The 23,890-nt window shown below is 40.7% G+C and overlaps 1 protein-coding gene across 7 annotated transcripts in view; it reads left to right on the top strand.

Moving 5' to 3' along the window:
• The window catches only part of itpr1b (inositol 1,4,5-trisphosphate receptor, type 1b), a 531,527-nt gene that overhangs the window by 278,045 nt on the left and 229,592 nt on the right, over positions 1-23,890 (top strand). For 5 of the 7 annotated variants that reach the window (XM_059944380.1, XM_059944381.1, XM_059944382.1 and 2 more), the window contains 2 exons: positions 12,577-12,624; positions 17,281-17,413. In XM_059944380.1, coding sequence (XP_059800363.1) covers positions 12,577-12,624; positions 17,281-17,413 — 181 coding nt within the window. The remainder of the gene's footprint in view (positions 1-12,576; positions 12,625-17,280; positions 17,414-23,890) is intronic. The other 2 variants (XM_059944385.1, XM_059944383.1) reach the window with 1 other exon arrangement.

Raw genomic sequence — 23,890 nt, 5'->3', positions numbered from 1 at the left:
CTGTTTATTCCTCTCCATTGATGCTGCCTGACTTGCTGAGTTCCTCTGGTATTTTGTGTGTGTTGCCCTGGATTTCCAGCATCTTGTAGAATGTCTTGTGATTTTAGCTTTGTCCTGATGTCCTTAAGGTAACATCTTCCCTAGCGTCACATTCTTCCAGATGAAAGCCTGGGTTATGTGCTCAAACCCAAGCATCTTCCGATATTGTTTTTGCAGAGGTGTGTGTGGGTGGAGGGAGGGTGGTGGTTGTCCCTGAACTGGAACTGATGAATGTGTTCTGTGACCCAGATTTGCTAGTGGAGGCATTCTCAGTTGAAAAGAAATTGTCTGGATGATACACAATCCCCTTAAAAATAAATTTTCACTTCATCTAAGTGGGCAGCTGCGGTGATTCATTAAACCGTGTGTGAAAGATATAATGAGCTAATCTGTGGGAAAATCTAATGCATTTTTCCAAGAAATTAGGGAGTGGTAGGAAAGAGAACAAACATTTAAGATGAATTTCAACAGAAATCTCTTCCTCATATTTCACTGCCCTGTTCTATTGTTAGAAGCTCTGTTTCTGACTATGTGTGCTAAACTTTTAACCATGAAACAGTACTCACAAGGGAACTGAAGCATGGACTTGTCTGTTCTGGGCAGGAGGGTGCCTCCTTTTAGTCTGAGCTGGCTTCAAAGATACTTCATTCCACACAGACCAGATTTTGATGTTATTTCATGTCCTGATTTTTTTTTGTGCAGCTGAAATCAGATTTAGTGTTAAAGGGATTGAACTAAAGAAGCCAAGTTGATTTCTCAGAGCTGACCTTCTGATTTTACAGAGGGGCATTAACTCTTAAAATGGCATATGGAAGTGGTGGAAAGGTTCAACACCAGCTAAAAGGCATTGCTGTTGTTGCACGCCTTGACTGTAACTTGTTATAGTGGCTGACATCAGCCATTGCTCAAGGAGCAAGTCCTTTTCTCTTCCTTTCTAGAGTCATAAAACACTAAAACATTGAAAAAGACCCTTTGGTCCATCTAGTCCATGCTGAACTATTAATCTGCCTAGTCCCATCGACCTGCACCATAACCCTCCATAGACCTCCTGTCCACGTAACTATCGAAATTTAACATAAGTGTTGAAATTGAACCTGCAGCTCATTCCACACTCTCACCACCCTCTAAGTGAAGAAGTTCTACCTTATGATCCCCTTAAATATTTCACCCTTAACCTATGACCTTCAGCTGTCGTCCCACCCAACTTCAGTGAGAAAAGCCTGGTTGCATTTGCCCTGTCTATTTGCCCTCTTAATATAATTTTGTGTACCTCTATCAAATCTCCCCTCGATCTTCTACATTCCAAAGAATAAAGTTCTAACCAATTCGATCTTTCCTCACAACTCAGGTCCTCCAGTCCTGGGCAACATCCTAGTAAATTTTCTCAGTACTCTTTCAACCTTGTTTACATCTTTCCTGTAGGTAGATGACCAAAACTGCATACAATACTCCAAATTAGGCCTCACCAGTATCTTGTACAACTTCAACATAACATCCCAACTCCTGTACTCAAAATTTTGATTTATAAAGACCAATGTGCCAAAAGTTCTCTCTAATAGGTTTCAAAAGGTCCATTTAATGTCAGAGAAATGTATACAATATATATCCTGAAATTCTTTTTCTTCGTAAACATCCACGAAAACAGATGAGTGCCCCAAAGAATGAACGACAGTTAAATGTTAGAACCCAAAGCCTTCCCCCAGCTCCCCCTCCCACACATAAGCAGCAGCAAAATGATGACCCCTCCCCACCAGCGAAAAGCATCAGCACCCTCCCCCATGCACTCAAGTGTGCAGCAAAGCATCAATAAAGACACACTTGCAGTACCCCAAAGACTACATATTCACCCGATAATCCGACATACCGCAGGCTCTCTCTGTCCCTAAAAGGGAAAAGAGGTGTTCCTGCTTCAAAGCGAGAGGAGAGAGGTAACAAAACAACTTGCTAATTGATGGTGTTAAAAGTTTTTTCTGAGCTTTATGGACTCTATCTACCTGTGATTCCACTTTCAAGTAATCCTACTGTTCTCCTCAGTGCCTTACCACTCACCATTTAAGTTGTTCTCTGATATGTCCATACTAAGATTACACTTGCTGATTCAGTTTACCGCTTTATCATCCAGAGCTTTGATTATAGATGACGAACAACACTGGACCCAGCACCAATCCTTGCGGCACACCATTAGTCACGCGCCTCCAGTCAAAGATGCAACTATCTTCTCCTGTGAAGCCAATGCTAAGTGCAATTCATTACCTCAATTTGAATGCTAAGCGAATGAACCTCGACCAACTTGCCATTTGGGATTTTGTCAAAGCCTTTGCTAAAGTCTATGTAGACAACATCAACTTTCCTGATAACTTCCTTGGTTAGATATGACCTACCTTGCACAAAGCCATGTTTACTATCCTAATCAATACTTGTCTATTTAAATAATTGCTCGGGTCCAAGCAATTTCTGCACTAGCCTCCCACAGGGTCTGAAGGAACACCTTGTCAAGTCCTGGGGATTTATTCACCCTAATTTGCCTCAAAATAGTAAACCTCTCCTCATCTGTAATCTGCAAGCAGTCCATAACCTCACTACTGCTTTGCCTCACTTCTATAGACTACATATCTATGTCCCAAGCAAATTCAAATGCAAATAACATATACAAAATGCTGGTGGAACTCAGCAGGCTAGGTAGCATCTACAGAAAAGAGTAAACAGTTGACATCTTGGGCTGAGACCCTTCTTCAAGGTCCTTTTCTAGGCATTGCTTGGATTTCCAGCATCTGCAGACTTCCTCATGTTTGTACAGATGACAGAGATCTATTCCATCTCTTTTGGCTCCACACATACATTACTACCCTGATCTTCCAGAGGGCAAACTTTGTTCCTTGCTATCCCTTTTGATCATAATATATCTGTAGAAGCACTTGGGTTTCTTCTTCACCTTGACTGCAAGAGCAATTTCATGCATTTTTAGCCCTTCTGATTTCCTCAGGTGTTCCCTTGCATTCCTTATGCTCAAGTACCTCATCTACCCCTTCCTACCCATACCTGCCAAGCACCACCACCTTAACCAGGACCTCAATATCTCTTGAAACCCAAGGTTCCCTTGCCTTTTCTACATTCTGTTTGCTCGCTGCTCCAATCACTTTATCTTGCCGTTCTCAATTTTCTCTATTTCCTCTGTTCTTTTGACGGTTCCAATTAGCAGTTGTTTTCACTCCCAGATGAACTCAATGCCCTCTATGGTCACTTTGACCATCAAAATATGGAGATGCTTCCATGAGCTCCCGCAGCTCCAGATGACCCTGTGATTTCAGTCTGTTTTGACTGTTTCACCCTCTGATATAAAATAGTCTTACTTCAGTTATTACTCTCTTGCATCCGAGTTTATTCCAAAAGCTATTCCAATATCTATTCTAAAGGCTTCAGCACTCAGTCCAGGAAAAAATTTCAGTGAAAGACCATTATGATTTTAATAAACACTGGTTTGAAATGATCATGGAGCTCCTCTCGGGCGGATGAAATGGATTTTGTGCTTTCTGAATGGGAAGCAGGTTCTTGTTGGCCTGGTTTGTATTTTTTCCTCAACCAACATCACTGGATCAAATCATCTGCTTTTTTTAAATATCTGGATGACTTTGACATTCTCCCCACTGGTCCCAGTTGCTCACGTTCAGCACATAACCTTCCAAACCCCTCCGCTCTATGTACCTATCTAAATTCCTCTTAAGTGCTACAGTAGTGACCTCACCAACCACTTCCTCTGCTAGTTCATTCCAAGTACTCACTACCCGCTGTATAACAAAGCTTCTTTAAAATTTCTCCCTTCTTGTCTTGCATCTGTGCCCTCTAGTTTTCACCTCCCCAAACCATGGTGAAAAGTCCATGATTATCCTGCTTACCCATACTCCTCATGGCTTTCTAAACTTCTCTGAATTTGCTTCCTTTTCTGAGGTCTATAGCCAGCGTGAAAGATGATGGAATTTGTGCCAAAATGCAATGGAGCAGGTGCAGAGGCCTGAGTTCTGAGATGTGGGTGGTGGGGGAAAATCCTTCATGATGCTTGGGGTGTAAACAGAGGTAGGTAGAGAAAATCAAACAACTCTGGAACTGTGAAGTGCAGATCACAACAGTGCTAGGAATCTGAAATAAATGGGAATGCTGAAAATACTCAGCAGTTAAACAGGTTATGTTTTGCCTTACTAAACAGTAAATAGGGCATTTCTGCCTTTTCTGTGTGATTCATTGGAAAAGAACGTGGACTTCTCACTTGTGTGTGTGATGTGCATATGTTGCTTACTAATTTAATCCTTCTCTTTAAAGCTGTAGGAATGTAAGGCAATAAGTTATTAGGAGCCGAAATGGGCCATTTGGCCTAGCAAGTCCACTCCGCCATTTCATCATGGCTGATCCATTTCCCTGTCAGCCCCAATCTCCTGGCTTCTTCCTGTATCCCTTCATACTAATCAAGAATCTATCAACCTCCATTTTAAATATACCCAGTAACTTGGCCTCCACTGTGACCTGTGTCAATGAATTCTACAGATTCGCCACTCTTTGGCTAAAGAAACACCTCTTCATCTTCATTTCTAAATGGACATACCTCTATTCTGAAACTGTCCTTTGGTCCTAGATTTCCCCCACCACAGGAAAAGTCCTCTCCACATCCACCTTTCAATATTCAATAGGTTTAACTCGATAACTAAAGGCACTGGGGTGACAGCTTTCCAGATGTTGTTCAATTGTATATGGAAAGTTGTCATCCCAGTGCCTTTAGTCATAAAGTTTCAAACTCTTTCTCATAGCCACACAATATAATCTCTTTTCCTTTAGAAATGCATCCCTGATTCCCTTGTTCGATGTCCAATTTCTTGTTATCCCCTCCTTTTCATCATCATCTTTTGCAGAGTTGGAACGCGTCCATGTTGTGAATATTAAGCATGTGGCCTTGCATTGTATGACATTAACATAATTTGTTTTCAATAAGCAAGGCACATGATTTGTTCAATGTTTTGTAAATTCTGGATCAGGGACACTAGTTATTCCATGAGCCTGTCTTGACTACTGCTACTGTCCACAAGAGTTGGACATGTTTACCATTTGTTTCTCTACAGATTTAAATACAACCTTGTTCTCTCTTGCATGAAATGAAGCCAGTGATCCCCAAACTTTGATTGAAAGCTCTGATTGTTCACAGTCATGAAAATAAGAATCATTCTCTTCTCCAAACTAACCCAACACAATAAATACCACAGAGGCTAAATTCAAAGGGTGAAAAATGCAGGACGGAGGGCGTTGTATTTAAATGCAAGTCAAATTCGGAATAAGGGGGATAAATTCGTGGTGCAGTTACAGATTGGTCGGTATAATGTTGTGGGCATCACTGAGTTGTGGCTGAAAGAAGGTCCATAGTTGGGAACTTGATATCAAAGGATCTACTTTGTATCAAAAGGACAGGCAGGAAGGCATAGGTGATAGTGTGGCTCTGTTGGTAAGAGGTGGAATTACATGTTTAGAAAGAGGTGACGTAGGGTCAGAGAATGTCGAATCACTGTGGGTGGAGTTAAGAAACTGCAAGGGTAAAAATACCCATTATGAGAATCATATATAGGCCTCCAAATAGTAGCCAAGATGTGGGGTTGAGATTGCAAAGGAATCTGGACAGGGCATGTAATAAGGGTAATGTCACAATATAATGGGGGACTTCAATATGGAAGGGAATTGGGAAAATGAGGTTGGTGTCAAATCACAGGAGAGGGAATTTGTTGAATGCCTACAAGATGGCTTTTTAGAGCAGCTTGTGCTTGAGCCTGCTCGGGGAAAGGGTGTCTTAGATTGGGTGTTGCGTAATAATCCAGATTTTATTAGGGAGCTTAATGTAAAGGGACCCTTAGCAGGCAGTGATCATAATGTGATTGAATCCATACTGCAGTTTGAGAGGGGGAAGCATAAGTCAGATGCATCAGTATTGAAGTGGAATAGAAGGAACTACAAAGGTATGAGAGGTGAACTTGCCCAGGTGGATTGGAGGAGGATACTGGCGGAGATAACAGCAGAGCAGAGATGGCTGAAGTTTCTGGGAATAATTCACAAGGCACAGAATAGATATATCCCCCAGATGTAGTTCTCAAATGGCAGGGGTAGGCATCCGTGGCTGACAAAGGAAGTTGAAGACTGCATAAAAGTCAAGGAAAGGGCATATAATGTAGCAAAAGTGAGTGAGAGGTTGGATGATTTGGAAGTTTTTTAAATCCAACAAAAGGCAACTAAAAAAGCCATAAGAATGGAAAAGATGAAATATGAGGGCAAACTAGGCAATAGTACAGTCAGATAGAAAGCTTTTTTCAGTTATAAAGAGAAAAAGGGAGATGAGAGTTGATATTGGACCTCTGGAAAATGATGCTGGTGAGGTAGTAATGCAGGACAAAGAAATGGCAGATTAACTTAATAAGTACTTTGCTTCAGTCTTTGGAAGTCACCAGCAGTGTGCAAGAGGTCCGTGAGTGTCTGGGAGCAGGAGTGAGTGCCATTGCTATTACAAAAAGAAAAGGTGCTAGGTCAACTGAAAGGTCTTAAGGTGGATAAGTCACCTGGACCAAGTGGACTACATCAGAGTCCTGTGAGAGGTTGCTGAAGTGATAGCAGATGAATTAGTTATGATCTTTCAAGAATCACTTGTTTCTGGCATGGAAAATTGCAAATGTCACTCCACTCCTTAAGAAGTGAGGATGGTAAAAGAAAGGAAATTATAGGCCAGTTAGCTTAACCTCAGTGGTTGGGAAAGTGTCGGAGTCCATTATTGAGGATGATGTTTCAGGGTACTTGGAGACTAATGATAAAATAAGTCAAAGTCAGCATGGTTTCTGTAAAAGGAAATCTTGCCTGACAGATCAGTTGGGAGTTCTTTGAGGAAGTAACCAGCAGGGTGGATAACAGAAAGGGAGTGGATGTCATTTACTTTATTTTCAGATGGCATTTGATAAGGTGCCACACATAAGGCTGCTTAACAAGATAAAATCCTATGGCATTATAGAAAAGGTACAGGCATGGATAGGGGAATGGCTGACAGGCAGAAGGCAGAGGATGGGAATAAAGGAGGCCTTTTCTGGGTGGCTGCCAGTGACTTGTGTTCCTCGTGTCAGTATTGGGACCGCTAGTTTTCACATTGGTTGTCAATAATTTAGATTATGGAATTGATGGCTTTGTGGCAAATTTGCAGATGAAACAAAGATTGGTGAAGGGGTAGGTAGTGCTGAGGGAGCAATGTGATTGCAGATAGACTGAGACAAATAGGAAGAATGGGGAAAAAATTGGTAGATGGAATAGTGTTGGGAAATGTAATGCGCTGTAAGGTTTCACTGCTAATGGTTTCTCTGCAATGATCCACAGCTAATGTAATGGTTTCTCCGTAATGTTTCACTACTAAGGTAATGGTTTCTCTATGGCAGCACTGTTTGGATTATGACTAGAGATAATGGAGGCTTTGGAATGTGTGCCATCCAATATTGTTCTATTTGGGGTCTGAGAGAAGGGATTTTGCATCTTTTGTTGGCGAGAGATGAAGAGAGAAGGCATGAGTGGAGGGAGTTGGCAGACCGCTGGACGGAGTGGACTTTGAACGAGGATCCGGGGGTCAGCGATGCTCGGAGGAGGTCGATGGGGAATGAATGGACGGAACCCTGAGCTCCAAAGTGCATATCAGACTGTTTCCTTAAAATGGGCCCTTTATCTTTTTATTTTCTTTACCAACCCTATAGTCAGATTAAGATTTATAAAATTCAGTCATTTAATAGCATATGATGTACTCTGATATTTTACGGTACAGATTTGTAACTGGGCGACACATCACGCAACATCCACCCAAACGAGGTTTCTCAAGTTTGGCCGGGCTGGAGGCTGTCTTCCCCGAGATTAAACTGCTAGCCAAAGCTGAGGGTTACAGTATGATGATGCATTTTGGTAGAAGGAACAAAAGTGCAGACTGTTATCTGAACGAGGAGAAAATTCAAACATCAGAGGAGCAGAGGGACTTGGGAGTCCTCGTGCAGGATCCCAGAATATTGATTTGCAGGTTAAGTCTGTGGTAAAGCAGGCAAATGAGTTGGCAGTTATTTCAAGGGGAGTGAAATATTAAAAACAAGTGGATGATGCTGAGGCTTTATGATATACTAATTGGGTTGCATTTGGAGTATTGTCAGTAGTTTTTGGCCCCATATCTCAGAAAGGATGTGTTGTCAATGGAAAGAGTTCAGAGAAGGTTCATGAGGATGATTCCGGGAATTAAGTGGTTAACATGAGGAGTGTTTGGCAGCTTTGGACCTGTAATCACTGGAATTTAGAGGAATGTGGGGGGTGGGGATCTCATTGACACCTACCAAATGTTGAAAGGGCTAGTTAAGGTGGATGTGGAGAGGATGTTTCCTGTGGTAGGGGTGTCACAGCCTCAAAGCTGAAGGGCGATCCTTTAGAACAAGGGTAAGGAGGATTTATTTTATATAGCCAGAGAGTAGCGAATCTGTGGACTACTGTCATAGACAGCTGAGGAGGCCAAGACTGTGGTATATTTAAAGTGAAAGTTGATAGTTTCCTGATTGGTCAAGGCATTAAAGGTTATGGCGAGAAGGCAGGTTGTTGGGGTTGAGTGGAATCTGGGATCAGTCATGATGGAACGGCACAGCAGACTCGATGCGCTGAATGGCTTAATTCTGCTCCTTTGTCCTTTGGTCTTGAGCTTGATATCGCAGACCATGCAATTTATGGGGCTATCATAGGGATTGCTGAGAATTCTGGCCAATCCTGTGGCCTGCATACTGTATATTTTGTTTTTGGTTCTTTTTTACTTTGAATCTGATTTGCTGCCTTAGATCAAGAACAATAACAGATAATCTTCGGCATCACTTGTCCACATCAGTTGTCATTAAACTTGTCAATTATCTAATCAAGTTGTCACGCATAAAGACTTGGCTTTACATCATGAGGAAACAGGACAGAGGGATCTACTGGCCTCCTGATGGCTATCATCAAAAATCTCCAAGCTTAAATGGTTCAGATAGATTTAAATAAATTTAGAAGGGTGAACAAGGATTTGATTGAAACATAAAATACTGAGAGGTCAGGTGCAAAGGATTCTTCTTTTTGCAAAATGATTATAACTTGGATCACTGTATTAAGTACAAAGATTTGCCATTTAAGATTGAGACAAGATTTTTTTTTTACATACGGAGTGTCCTCAATCTTTGGAGCTTCTTCCTCATAGAAGCAGACAGTCAAAGTAATGAGGAACTGAGTTTCCATCAGATCACCCATAACTGTAAGTAGTGGAGCAGGCAGGAACAGTCAAATGGCTGACTCCTGCTCGTAACTTGTATGTCAGTAAATTATGAAAACAAGTCCTGCTGTCTTTATGGCGTTTGTACCTTCTCCCCAAGAACACATGGGCTGCCTCTGGTTGCTCTGACTTTCTCCCAAATTCCAAAGATGTATGGGTTCGTAAATCACATGGTGCAATTGGGTGCCTTGGGCTTGTTGAGCTGGAAGGGCCTGTTGCCAGCTGCTGTCTTCAAAATTGTCAGCCACAGGTAAAGCTGATTTGTTTCAAGTATTTAATGAATATACTGAGTGGACACTTCTGTTTGGTGGTCAGCAATATCTCAACAGTACAGAAGACATTACCCAGGTCACTTATCCTGCCCATGAATTTAAATCTCAACTATTGGATTTAATGTTCCAAATGCGAAATTGACGACTTTCAGATTAACATGGTTTCCGATATTGCCGCAGTAACTACAGTTTTAATATTTCCATACCTCACTTGGTAGTGTGGCTGTGTCTTTAGAGCATTTCTTACCTGTCATAGCAGTCATTATTTGCCCTGAATCTTAAGTGAATTTGGGTAGATTATCTAATCCAGATAATGTTCCCATTTTGCTCCATCTTAATTCACACTGACTTTTGTCAGAAACCTCTGCCTTTTGACACACTTCAGCTCAGCTGTTCAGTGTGTACATTACAGGCTGATGGCAAAGGATCAAAAGTAGTTCAATGTATTAAATATTCCTCTGGTTACTTACCGTATGCTTTGTATTAGCCTTGGATCCAATAATGGCAAGGCACATGTCTGAAGGCAGTAAGTGAAGTCGTGATTTTTTTTTCTTTCAAACTCATGTTAACTGATTCAGACTGACAAAAGAAAAATGCCTCTGCAAGTGTGTAGCTGCAGGGGCTGAACTTTCCAATCTCTGTGCACCTGATTCAGACACTGTATGGTTTCTCATTGCTTTTGCGGATAACTCGCTAGTTGAGGAAAATTTGTGCTTAAATGAGGGCATTTGATAGTGAGGATATAGATTTAAGGTAAGTAGTATAGAATCATGGGATTGGTAGCAGAGGAGAAATTCAGTGTATGTGGTGGACCACAATTTGGAATGTATTTCCTGAAAAGATGGTAAACATACGTTAAGTAGAAGGTTGCAAAAGGGAGTAGAGTATGTACCCAAAAATCCTCGGGCATTTTGTATCTAATTGCATTGCTGAAAAAAAAGAGGCATGGGCAAAATGAGTGTGTATAAAGAGATTAATTACATGGTTTCCATTAGATGGATTCATGTCAGGTTCAGTTTCTTGTCACGCGCACGAGTAGGGTGAGGCGCAGGTACATGGAAAATTTGCATGCAGAGATATCACCTGATATCACCTCACCTGAGGCGGGTAAGTTCAGATAATGCACAACTAAGTAGTACATTAATTATATAAGACAGTGACATGAGAGATAAAAGTACAACATTGTTAGAGTAGAAGGACACACCAAGACGCAAACAGACAAGTTCACGAAAGGCCAGGATCTGTAGTGTTCCATTACTCAGGTAGGATTAGGATTGTGTGGGTTGGCTTAGGAACCTATTGGTTGTTGGAAGGCAGATTTAGGGGCCTTAGGCTTCTGTACTTCCTGCCTTACGGAAACAGTGAGAAGAGGACATGACCTTGCTGATGGGGATCCTTGAAGATAAATGCCCCCTTTTTGGGGCAGTATTTCCTGTAAATGGCAGTGATCTGAAGTAATTGTAGGATAAGAGAGGAATTGGGGAACAGTTGTGTTTTTCATCCAGATGGTAGCAGGAGTATATTATCTTGAATCCTGATAGCATGGTTGAGGCAGAAGCCCACATTACATTTATCCAGTGCTTAGGTGTATACTGAGTGAGCTATGACTGGTGCTAGAAGATGGCTCTTTTTCAGTCAGCATGAAGAAGGTGGACTGATTGGCCTCTTCCTGTATCATCAATTTCTGTGAATCGTCCATGATAAAGAAACTTCGAGATGGAGTTCAGACTGGGAATTCTGAATTCAACTGAGGCCAAGAAGATGAACCAAATGGTTTGTTACTCTAAAGTTAGCACGAGTAAGATTGATCTTGCAGGTGTTATCAACATCTGTCATTTATTTATCTGCTTTAGAAATGTATAAGTAGTTTGCATGATTTAATTTCTATTCAAAGCAGTTATAGACCTGAAAGGATTCTAATTTTGTTAATGATAGAAGGTTCATGTACATATTTAATAATTGTGGTGAAACTTAAAGAATTTCATCTGGGATTTTTCTGACAGACTCTTGAAAAGCTGAATGCAGTTTTTGGTCACAGAAAACTCATCCAGCTCACAGAAGTATTGGTCATATTGTAGAAGTGTATGAAGTTTTCAAAATAAAATTTGAATGCATTCTGATGACTTTTCCATTTCAGTACGTGGTGAGTCATTAATGATAAGGGAACATCCTGCTACCTTGGGGCCTTGGTGTTTTGAAAACAAACTGCTTGTTCTATTCTGATACCATACTGTTGTGGGAAAGGATGTTACAAGTCATATCTGTCTTGTCATTTTCTCCATTAACTGCTAATCCAAAAGTTTGGATAGGTTTGGAAAGGTGCGGAGGAAGAAGCTTAATGAGCATCTTGGATGTGATTCTTACCTCTAACATTTTTTTGCCATATTTAAGGCAAGTTGTATAGTTATCCTGAGGAAACCGAGCAGGGGCAGCCTTCTGACATCACGCTCCAAGCTAACTTCATTCAAGCTAGAGCTAACACTTAGCACAGGTTGGTTGTGCAATCTGCTGAGCGTTTGCTTCACCTTTAACCACACACGTGCTTGACCAACACACCCACATGCATCATTATGGTGGAAGGAGGGCCAAGGTTGAGTGTATACGGTAAAGTGCTTTGCCTATAAACTGCATGGCTGCTTCTGCTACCCCGCATGTAGTTAATGTGCACTTTCTCAATCTCCTAAACATATCCCTTTTTCTCCTTTAAAATGCTTGAGCAGATTTTGTAAAAAAAACTCCTACCTATTTCACTAATTGAAATAATAGTTGAAATAATATTGTACTGCTTAACAAAAGTCAGCAAAAGGGATACTGTTTTGAATTGCATGCAGCATGTAATGTCTAACTCTTGTTTGGTAGTTGTGTGGAAAATTTAGATCTCTGCTGTTAATCAACACAATCTTGAAAAAGAAAATCTTGTTTTCTGCATGTCCATACTTCCTGCAGGAGCCTGATCAAAACCTGCCACAGAAACAGCTGGAAGATCAGAAACGGGTATGTAGATCTGCATAAGCTCACCTCAGACCAAGGAATAGCTGAGACCTCCTTTTGGAAAGAAAGTCTTTGTTACGGATTCTGAAATGGACTGTCTGCCTTAGGAGATAATAGCCATGATCCATAACACCATATGTTAATGTGATTTTAATTCTATATTGGGGTGGAGGGACACAAAATGCTTGAAGCAGGGTAAAGTATTGTGTGTAAACTATTTAGAAAGGGAATTGTGTTCCCAAAATACATAATTATTTTCCAGTAATGCAGGCCTTAAAGGCATGACAGTGGTTTGATATCTCTTTGAGAAATTTATGTGAATGTATAAATCACTTTGTGTGGACCATGGGACAAAATATCTAACAGTTTTTGTTGAAAAGTGAGATTCTCTGTCAAAATCCTAATCCTGTGTTCTGTGTTTTTGGAATGATCAGTTTTTGCATTTCATTGGGGAGTGGAAAAGGAGGAAGCTAAATGAAGAGAGATTGAGACTAGGCTTGGATTATCATTGTGTAGGAGGACTTTTTTTTGTCCTGAGTTTTCTGCAGATGTTGAAATCCTTTATGAAACAGCGTATTTACACTTGGTTTCTTATGACTTCATATTTGTAAATTGTGCTCTGTGGTTACTTCAAGAAATAGTGAATGTTGAGGCTGTGATGCTGCACTTTGGAAAGGCCTCACTTGATGGTTGAGAATCACACAAAATGCAGAGAAAACTCAGCAGGTCAGGCAGCTTGTATGAAATGAATAAACAGTTGACGTTTTGGGTCGAGACCCTTCATCGGGACTGGAAAGGAAGGGGGAAGATGCAAAAATAAGAAGGTGGAGGGGGGAGAAGAGAATTAGCTAGAATGTAAGGTGAAGCCAGGTGTGTGGGGAAGGGGGATGATAAGTGGAAAAGCGAAGGGCTGGAGAAGGAGGAATATGGTAGGAGAGAGGAGTAGACCATAGGAGGAAGAGAAGGATGAGGGGCACCAGGAAGGAATTGAAATGGTTAGCCACCAGGAAATATCAATGTTTTGCAGATGGAGCTGAAGGGAATGGTGAAAAGAATTCAAATGGTTGGCCGACCATTTCAATTCTTAATCCCCATTCCTTTCTTTATATTATGGTCCATGGCCTCCGTTCCTGCCATGATGAGGCCACGCTCAGGATGGAGGAGCAACATCTCATATTCCACTTGGGTAGCCTCCAACCTGATGGCATGAACATTGATTTCTCCACCTGGTAATTATCTCCTTCCCCCTTCTCTCTTCTTCGCTCCCCCTGGTGCCCCTCATCCTTACCTTTCTGCCATAGGCCACTCTTGTCTCCTTTCATATTCCTTCTCTAGCCTTTTGCCATTTCCACTTATCTTCCAGCATCTAACTTGATCCTCTCTTCCCCAACACATCTGGCTTCACTTATCACCTTCTCACTTGTCCTTGTTTACTCCTTCCTCCCTCTTCCCTCCCACTTTCTTATTTTGGAATCTTCCCACTTCATTTTCAGTTCCAATGAAGGTTCTCGGTCTGAAACATTAACTGTTTATTCATTTCTATAGATGCTGCCTGACCTGCTGAGTTCCTCCAGCATTTGTGTGTGTGTTGCTGTGGGTTTCCAGCATCTGCAGGATCCCTTGTGTTTTTGGTTGTTGAGAATGTTTTATTTTACACCTGGATTTCCAAACATATAGTTGTTTTTAAAAACTGCAGAAATTAAATGACAAATGAGCCCATTGCGAGCTATTGGCTCCGTATGTTTTTTCCCCGATTGTGTGAAAGGTTGCAGATTGCTTTTTTCTGATTTGTAATCCACTAACCTGGGTTTGGATCTCTTCTTTAATATTTTGAAGAAATGCTAATGAAAATATTGCGGAGGTGCAGTTATTCCTTCAGCTAATGACTCTGAAGCTGTCACTCAGTGAATTCAATGTAATCCACATTAATCCCCTAGATGTGATAATGGGAGTGAAGTCGCGCTGAAATTGAAAGACTGTTTGTAATGTCTGGATCGCATTCAAAATGGAATTCCTGCTTTTGCCTATTTCCTTTTAGTGTAATTGACTACTTAAAGCTACCAACTTCAAGGTTCTTGTGCCCAAGATAACTGGATAATTAAAATTTAGTAAGGAGTTGCTGACTCACCAGTTTTTATTTGTTTATCGAATAATTAATTTGGTTGTATTTATCATAGGTTTTTTTTGTTTGCCATTTGTCAAGTGATGTAGACGTATTGCAGGCACCACACTGAAGATTCCGCTCATTGTGGATTTGGGTTTATTGTTGGACTGTAGGTTTCCAAGAAGTGACACTTTTTGGCAGGGAAACAGAAATTGGCTGTTAACGTGTTAGGATTATCAGCCACTTAAACTGTACAGCTGAGAAATGATCATCTGATTTGTAATGTACTCACATCAAGTAAATTAGTGACTTCATGGTGTTTATGGTGTTGATTCACTTTTTAATCTCCATTTATTCAATTGGATGTTTTCAAATGTGCTGCTGTTTTCAAAAGGAAATGCATCTCCTGTTATCAAAATTGGAACATGATCTGAATTTTGTATTATTCAAACAAAACTATGATGTAAACATGTGTCTTCTATTTTAGCTGATTTCTCACAAAGCATAATCATGAAGTAACAACAATTTATTTTGCAAACTAAAAAAAAACACGATTAGCTCACATTTTGGAAGCAGGAATTACTGATAAACGCCTAAACCAAACTTTAGAGCAAAAGGGAAAAAAGGAGAAAATCTGCAGATGCTGGAAATCTGAACAACAAACAAAACGCTGGAGGAAGTCAGCAGGAACAAGAGAGTTTACTTTTTTTTACTTCCAGGCTATGAAAATGTTGGATCAATTTTCAACTTGTTTATGGACATTGGGTGTTGTTCTGTTTTCACTCTCTTGTAGCTGAGTTTCATGATTATATTTCTCCTCTCAGATTTTAAAGAATATTTTACACTGTTCATTTATTGTATAAAGCACCAGTAAAAAAAATGAGAATTAGTGGCCTTCTTTAAATGCTCTAAGAAGGCCTTCTACACAATGGGTACAGAACGTTGAAGCAGGAGTAGGCTATTCAGTTCGCTCCACCACTGGTGATCAGTATTTAGTATATGGACAATTTAGCTGTTTAATCAGTTTTATGTTTAGATATTCTCACAGAAAATTTTGGAAATTATGTTGTTTTTCTAGGGCCATTAATTTGTTGGGTCATAGTGTTGAATAAAGTCATTTGATGGGAGCCTCAATTCTCTCTCATCTTCTTTTCCAAGCAAGTTGGTGAACATCAAAGTGGCAGCCTTTTCCAAGGTTTTCCAAGTCCTCAGTGTAATTCTGATTGCTGAACTGGCTTCCTCCTTTCTGTTACTCTTTTGTTACATTATCAGTTTTACATTTGAGAGACCAAAAGTCATGGAATAATATGGGGTTGAAATTTAGATTAAATTTTGCTGTTAGTTCTCACAGCACAGTTCACAAGCTCAGACTTAACTGATGTAAACTTTAGAGTCTCTGGTTAAAATGAGATGGGTATGTAGTTAATCCTAGGAAATTTCAAGCTGGTATTGCTCAGTGTCAGGTCCCATGGTGCATGTACTTGTAGCAGTCAACAGATAAATAGTTGCTGATCATTTGTCACTGGAATTTATTATAAAGCCATGTTAAATTCATTTGCGTAACAGAATGAAGCTTGAAGAGTGAGTGTGGCTGTGACTCTTTTTTAAATTAAACTCCTGACTGAGCAATTAAATTACGGAAGTTTGATCTTGTGGGCATTTCATTAGCACAGTTTTTCTTGATGACACTTAGATGTATTTTGAACTACTTCACTTAATTTGCCAATTAAAGCCAAACACCATTGGCCAATGTAAGTTGGACTAAAACTGCCTGCCTTATAATTCAAATAGAGATAGTAAGAAATGAGGAAGCATTATAACTTGGCTTCCATTGGTGCAGGCTCACTCGAGTGACACGATCTCATCATTTACCTAGTCAGATCTTCTGATTTTAAGATTTTGCCAATGGTGCACAAAACTTGCTACATAACTGGCAGGAATCTGACATGCCTTTCACACAGCTCAGTTAGAAATGCAGGTCTGCTGTGTCGGGTCCTTGAACTCAAGTGGCCCAAAAGCTGTCACACTTCGATTGCAGTAGGAAGAAACACCTGTGGCACAAATAGCAAGAGCAAGTTGATTGGGGTTCAATTTCTGCCGCTGCCTGTAAGGAGTTTGTATATTCTTTTCATGACTGTATGGGGAAGCACGACAGCACTTGTGGGCTCCCCCCCCCAGTACGTCCTTGGACTATGTTGGGCATTGATGCAAGCAATGCATTTCACTATGTTGTGACAAATAAAGCTCATCTTTTTAATGAATGAAGTAAAAATCTCGGAGGTCTTCCTTACCTCCACTCTTGCAACCTTTTTGCAAATTCCAGTAGGAACAAATAGTTATCTAATCTTGGTTATTAGTTTGGTCTTTCATGGTTGCATTGGCCAGGAAGGTTAGCTTCCCATTGATAAGAGTTGTAAGGGTGTCTTGCATTTGGATTTCATCAAGAGTCAAATGTTCCATGATGTGGAATCATTTCAAGCAATCTTAATTTTTTTGTTTGCTTTTAAACTCCTGCAACTTAAAGCTTTCCTAATGATCTGTTTTGCCTTATTAAGGGTGAAGCTCTAAGGCAAATATTGGTCAATCGTTATCATGGCAATGTCAGATCGGTAGGTAGAAGAGACAGCCTGACAAATTTCCACAATGGTCCACTGTCAGCAGGAGGCATCAACAAGTCTCTTGAACGTGGTAAGATATTTGTTTTTGCTACTCTCTCATTATGTTACATTACAAGACTTGCAGGTTATTTGCATCAGTGCAGTACTGATGCACCATGGGTCAGACATTATACATGGAGAACAATGTGTCTCAGGTCACCAACCTCATGCTAATGTTATAAAATAATGGCAAAGAACAACAAAAGGATAAAGAGGAGAGATCTGTTAAGGTGTGCCGAGAAGCAATGATTAATCTGTGAAATGGATGATTGGTGAATCCAAGTCTGAGACACCTTATGAATGGGCCTCAGGGTTGTGAGGAGATGTTCTGCCACATCAAAGCAGTCTGATTAGATTCCTGATTGCATGTGTGGCAGGATGTTGACTTTCAGTTTATTGATTTTCCTGTGTGAGGTGCCCATGCAAGTTGTGCTTTTATGAATACAGAGAATATGTGCAGGTAACTTTTGAAGTCATCTGTTGCTGAACTTAAGCTGATTTCCCTGACTTGGTCCAGTTTGTACAATTTCTTGGCACCTCTGCCCAGCTGTTCAGCAATGCAGGAAGGGCATGGAATTGCAAACGTAAACTAAATAACTTCTCCAATAATGGAAGAGATTCTGAACACAGGTCAGTTTGTGTGTGTTTGGAACCTCCTTCAGACCTAACTTCTGAGGATCTTTGCGTTGTATGTTTCATTCACCTCATCACTGCTCCCACTATGTGAGTTTACTGACAAACATGTAAGAGTTGCCACTGAAAATCAAATAAAATGTTTCTGCTGAAGTTGACTCATACCCTAGAATTGGTTTGTCTTCGGTGTCTGGAGTCTCTTGTAGATATAGGAGATTATAGTTTATTAGTTTATTAGAACTTGAAGCATGGTGTATAATCCAACAAGGATTTGTTATCAACGTCTGCAGATATAGCATATTTAATGGACCTATTTTCAGTACTGATTATTGCCAGCACCCTGTCACCTAATTGAATGTAGCCTGATACCTTTATGGTGGCTGAAATAACATCAGATGTCTCGCTGTTGGCTTTGCATATGTGCTCCACATTGCCAGGCCCACGCTGGAGTCTGCAGCTCGGTTTACCTCTGAGAACTCCTGCACAATTTTAAAATCACCACAGGGAATATCTGCCTCGATTATAAATGTCACAATTTTCTTCACTGTCCTAAAGCTCTGGTATGGATCTCCATGTAATTAGGAAAGACCAAGGATGGATTCAACAGATCTGCTCTGCCAGTAATGAGCAGCTGTCAGAGTTCAGGTTACGAGGGGAGTTTGAAGAGCCCTACTAATAGGATACAAAAATAGCTGCAGTAATTTAAGCTGGTGCTGCAGCACAGAGGCAGCCCATGCAGTGCCTGTGTTTATGCTCTACACAAGTACCATTCGCTCTATGATTTGTAGCCCTTCTAGTTCTTCCTCATGCACTTATCTGGCTTTCCCCTAAATTAATCTGTAGTGTTGTTCTCAGCGGACACATTAAAGAGGACACCTTCCAAGCTGTTTTTGCACTTCAGTTCCTTGTATTTTAGCTGGGAAGCTGTTCAGTGATCCCTCAGGATAAAGTTAAGTGCAGTGGCCATAATTGGAAATGTGATCCAAATTAATTATACAAATTAGCTTGAAGTGATCATCAATAGTTATAATTGCATCAGTAAAATCTGACATTAAGAGGAATTGTGCTTCATTGTCATTCCTGAACATAATATCCCTGATGGAGCATGCCTTTATTCCATGGGAAAGCAGCTACCATATGAGGAGGATGTAAATGATCATCATTTGCTCCAAGACGCAACATCTAAATGCCCCGATCACTTATTGCTGCCCCTGCAAGTGTTCTAAACCAATACACCTACTGATCAGTAGCACAGTGGGTGCTATTAAATCCACCAATGCTTGCTTTTAATTGTTTGGAGGACTTTGGGGTGTTCCAGTGCAGCAACTGGACTCATTTAGGATCTGTAAAAGGGGACTAGCTGTGCGGCACTACAAAGGCAAAAGTGTTGAACATGTCACACTAAAAGTGCATTTGTATTTCCTGGCCTTTATTGTGTTCCATCATTTTCAAGGTCTCCCTCCACGCAGGGCATGCTCTCTCCTCATTGCTGCTATCAGGAAGGAGGTACAGGAGCTTCAAGTCCCACACCACCAAGTTCAGGATATTACCCCTCAATCATTAGGCTCCTGAACCAGAGGGGATACACTCACCCTGACGCTGAACTGATTCCACAATTTTTGAACTCACTCATAGACTCAACAACTCATGTTCTCAATATTTATTGCTTAATCATTATGTTTTTTTTTGAATTTGCGAAGTTTATCTTTTGCACATTGGTTGTTTGCCTATCTTTGCAGTTTTTCATTAACTCTATTGTGTTTCTTTGCATTTGCTCTGAATGCTCGCAAGAAAATGCATCTCAGGGTTGTATAAATGACATGTACTTTGATAATAAATTAACTTTGATCTTGATCTTAAATTTTGGAGTTGCCTACTGGATGGTAATCATTATGCCTTACAAATAAAAAATGACATAATTGCTGTTCACAAATAACTTAAAAACAAGAGATTCTGCAGATGCAGAAAACCAGAGCAACACACAAAATACTGCAGGAACTCAGCATCTATGGAGAGGAACTAGCGGTCAACATTTCTGTCCAAGACCTTTTATTGTGAATAAATTACAACAGTAATGGCTTACACCTCAACCAGGTTCATCTAGTTGGAGCGAGTGGACATTGTCAAAGTTATTACTGAGTCAGAACTGAAAATAATACCCTTCATGCTACCAATGTGATCTCATTATACACTTTGCCACTTGGGCAAATTCCCTTGCAAGTCTGTCACAAGGCTTTTGGAAAACTGGGCAGTTTTATTAGAGGAAAACTTGTGATAATAAACCACCTAAAATGTTTGCATTGAATTTTAGGCAATATTTATGAAAGGCTGCATCTTGGTAAACGTGGCATTTAAAGTGTGAGTTAGTATGATTGGATAATTTCCCTGCCAATCAAGCTTGTTGACAGCAAGTCAGTGAGGGACCAATTTAAGCAAAGTAAATAGCCTGTGTGCAGCTATTCTCCAATAACTGCCCTCAATTGAGTCTGCTGTAATTTCCTAAACAAATTGATTCCTTTGCTCTTCATATTGTATTCTTTATAAGACTGCAATATCTTTTTTCCTGTGAACCAGTTGCACTATGTTTAAATAATTGGCTGACACAGCTGTAAAAGGTAATTGGCTTATGGAATAACTGGCACATTCTCCGTGACTTGAACTCCAGGATGGAGAGCACACATTTGTGAATGACTCAGCTTGTGGGTGTTTGCAAACCATGGGGGAGATGGTAAAAGACTTTGAGGACACATGGAGTCAACAAGACTGATGAGATTCAGTGTGAGGTGACAGAAAGGAAGAAAAGAAGTATGTGCTAAACGAGTTGAGAAAGAATTACATCTGGAGATGCTGTGCATAAATGTTGGAAAATGCAGAAAGCACATGGGAATGTGAATTTAATAAGTGGTGTGGAGTTAAGTATTTCTTGCATATAGGTGTGGCCCCAGTAGGAGTTTTGTCCAGTTCAGGACTCTCATGTTCATAACCACTCATCTTTGAAGAAGATTTACTCATATAGTTGAAGGATTGAGGGATTGCAGGGATACGGGTGGGTTGAAAACCCTCTGGGTAAAGCCAGGAACAGATGTTCAAGGGATGTATGTAGAGTGTGTGGAGAGAACTGATCCAGTGGCTGTTGTGTGTCTAACAGGAGGCTGCAGGTTTAAGGTAGTTGGTGAGAGAACCGCAGGCAGCATGTGGAGGTGGGGGTGCGGGTGGTGGGAAATGATTTTTTCAATAAGTGGTTAAGATTTGGAATCCCCTGTCTGGCTGTGGAGGATGTCGGTTCAATATTTGCCTTCAATAAGGGATTGAATAAATATTTGAGGAAGAAAATATGCACTAATATAGTGAAACCACAAGCAAGTGGACGTGACTGGATTGTAGAGACCAGAGGGGCTGATTGACCTCTCCTTTTCTGTACGATGTTTACAATACCATGAAATGCACTGAGAAGGGAAACTTAAAGTGGATGTATAGAATGATGCTCTCCTTCCGGTCTATTACACAGGAGGCCAATGATTGACTGCATCTCATTTAACATTTGCCTGGTGCATCACATGTACTGCATTCTCAGTCAGTTCCTCTAAGGAATGTGGAAGAGAACTGATTTGTTCAAATACACACTTGGACAAGAAGCCAAAAAGTAGGACTGTGGGGAGAATGCCTGCACGTTAGATATATTCCCTGATGTTAGCACATCTGGCCACTTGCAGTACCAATCAAAAGGATGGGGTAAAGTTTAAGCAGCAATTTTCTCTCAATTTTGATCCAAGGGAACTAATTCCTAGCATAACCGACGTGCAGTCAGCCCATGCTGGACTCCCATTTGCATTGCTGAGATATTTTTGCACAGGCGCACTGATTAAATACCAATCAAGTAGTTCCGTGAAGATGATTGGCATTGGTTCAAGAGCACTTTCATGTGAAAATATTAGGCAGTTCACTTATTCTGTCGTCTTTGAAGTCATGCTAATGTGTAGGCATGAGCTGAAGGATTTATTTGTAGGTGAGATCCAGTGGGAGGGCTGCACAAGAATTAAAGCTGGGAATTTGTGCCACGTTCTTGGTAACTGTGATCATACTAGTCATCTGCCTCTGTGTTTCAACTGTTGTTTAATGTAACCAGTCTTCACTTATGCACCAATCTTATGCAAAACCACTAATTTTAATAGGTCTAAGATAGTTGGCTGCTGCCGCTTGAAATTGTAATTGGTCACTCTCAGATCATCCCTTGAATAATTTCAATAGAAAAGTTGCTAGTCACTAACTGGGTTGCTGAACTTCCCCAAAGCTGATTTTGTTGATGTTCGGTGTTCTTCCACAGGGTAGTATAAAAAAAAGCCGGAAGAACTCTGCACCCATGGTGGAATAAACACTAGAACCCCACTATAATCGCTCACATGTCTTATTATTTTTGATGTTTCTGTTTTTTAACTGTATTTCCAAATAATGTTCCTACTTGCTGGAAGGAAGGGAAGACCATAATATATAGGGATGAAATTAGGCCATTCAGTCCATAGAATCTGCTTTGCCATTCAATCATGGCTGATCTTTTTTTTCTTCAAGCCATTATCCTGCCTCCTTCCCATAATCATAATCCCCTTGCAAATAAAAAATGTATTAAGCATTGCCTTAAATGCACCCAATAACTTGGCTTCCACAGCCCTCTGTGGCAATGAATTCAACAGATTCACTACTCTCTGGCTGAAGAGATTCCACCTTTTAGGATATCCTTTCATTCTGAGGCTGTGCCCTCAAATCCCAGACTCTATTAATGGAAGCATCCTTTCAGCTTCCACTCTATCCAGGCCTTTTAGTATCTGCTAGATTTCAATGAGCTCTCCCCTCAGACACCAAAAGAGTCACCACAAATCAGCTCTACAACCTTGTACTTCCAAAGCAATGCTGGCAATGCAGCTTTCCAGAGATTTTCCTCTTAGGATTACCTTATAAACATTGATTTTCCTGTTGGCTGTGAATAGCAAATCCTCAATTGTATTCTGAAGCTGCGTTTCTGGAGTCCAGAATTGGATGCCCAACTCCTTGCAGTTTCCCAGTATTGTGTGGGCATTGGACCTGCTGAGGCTGTACCAGGTTAACCTCTCATACTTTGTGTTCTCCTTTGAATGATTGGGGAGAATGGCTGCCAACAGAGAGGTGGAGATGATGATTTCAAATGATTCATATTTTTAATTAACCAAATTAAGCAGATTAATTGTTTGTTTAGTTTTTAAAATGTTAATAGTGTGATTCATTGTCAAATTCTTGAATCTTTTGAATCATCTCAAGCATTTCAAATGCAGCTGATTTTAGCTGGGATAAGGCTTTGATGACAAAACATTTCAGTGTGCAGGGCTAGCTTTTCACAGCTGGGAAATCCAATTACTGTTTAATTTCACCAGAAGTCCCCACGGTGCAGCTTGACCAGACACACAACTATTGTTACTACAGCAACAGGTCAGAGGCTGGGTGGGTACCTACCATGAGAGACTCCCCTTCTGATGGTTCAAAGCCCTTCCAGAATTTGCAAGGAATGAGACAGAAGTGTGATGGATTATTCATTATTGGAGTCCGTTCAGGACAAAGCTTGATCAGCAACCTATCCATGGCCATAATCATTCACTTTCTTCAACACCAGCATGCGGTGGCTGTGATGTGTATCGCCTCTGAAATCCACAGTTGTGTTCATCTGGACTTCATGGGCAGCACCTCACAAACCTGTGACCTCCACCACAGATAAGTCCCCCTCAGAGCCTCACACCGTCCTGACATGGAAGTAAATCACCAATCCTCCAGAGGCACCGGGTTGAAAATGCCTCTCAACAGTGAGAGGAACTTCACTGGTAGAGTTGTGGTTGAAGAATGTGGTTCACCA

Source organism: Hypanus sabinus, chromosome 19, assembly GCF_030144855.1.
Source record: "Hypanus sabinus isolate sHypSab1 chromosome 19, sHypSab1.hap1, whole genome shotgun sequence".
NCBI lineage: Eukaryota > Metazoa > Chordata > Chondrichthyes > Myliobatiformes > Dasyatidae > Hypanus > Hypanus sabinus.
The sequence above is the reverse complement of the archived record's forward strand: the minus strand, read 5'-3'. Positions and strand labels throughout refer to the sequence as shown.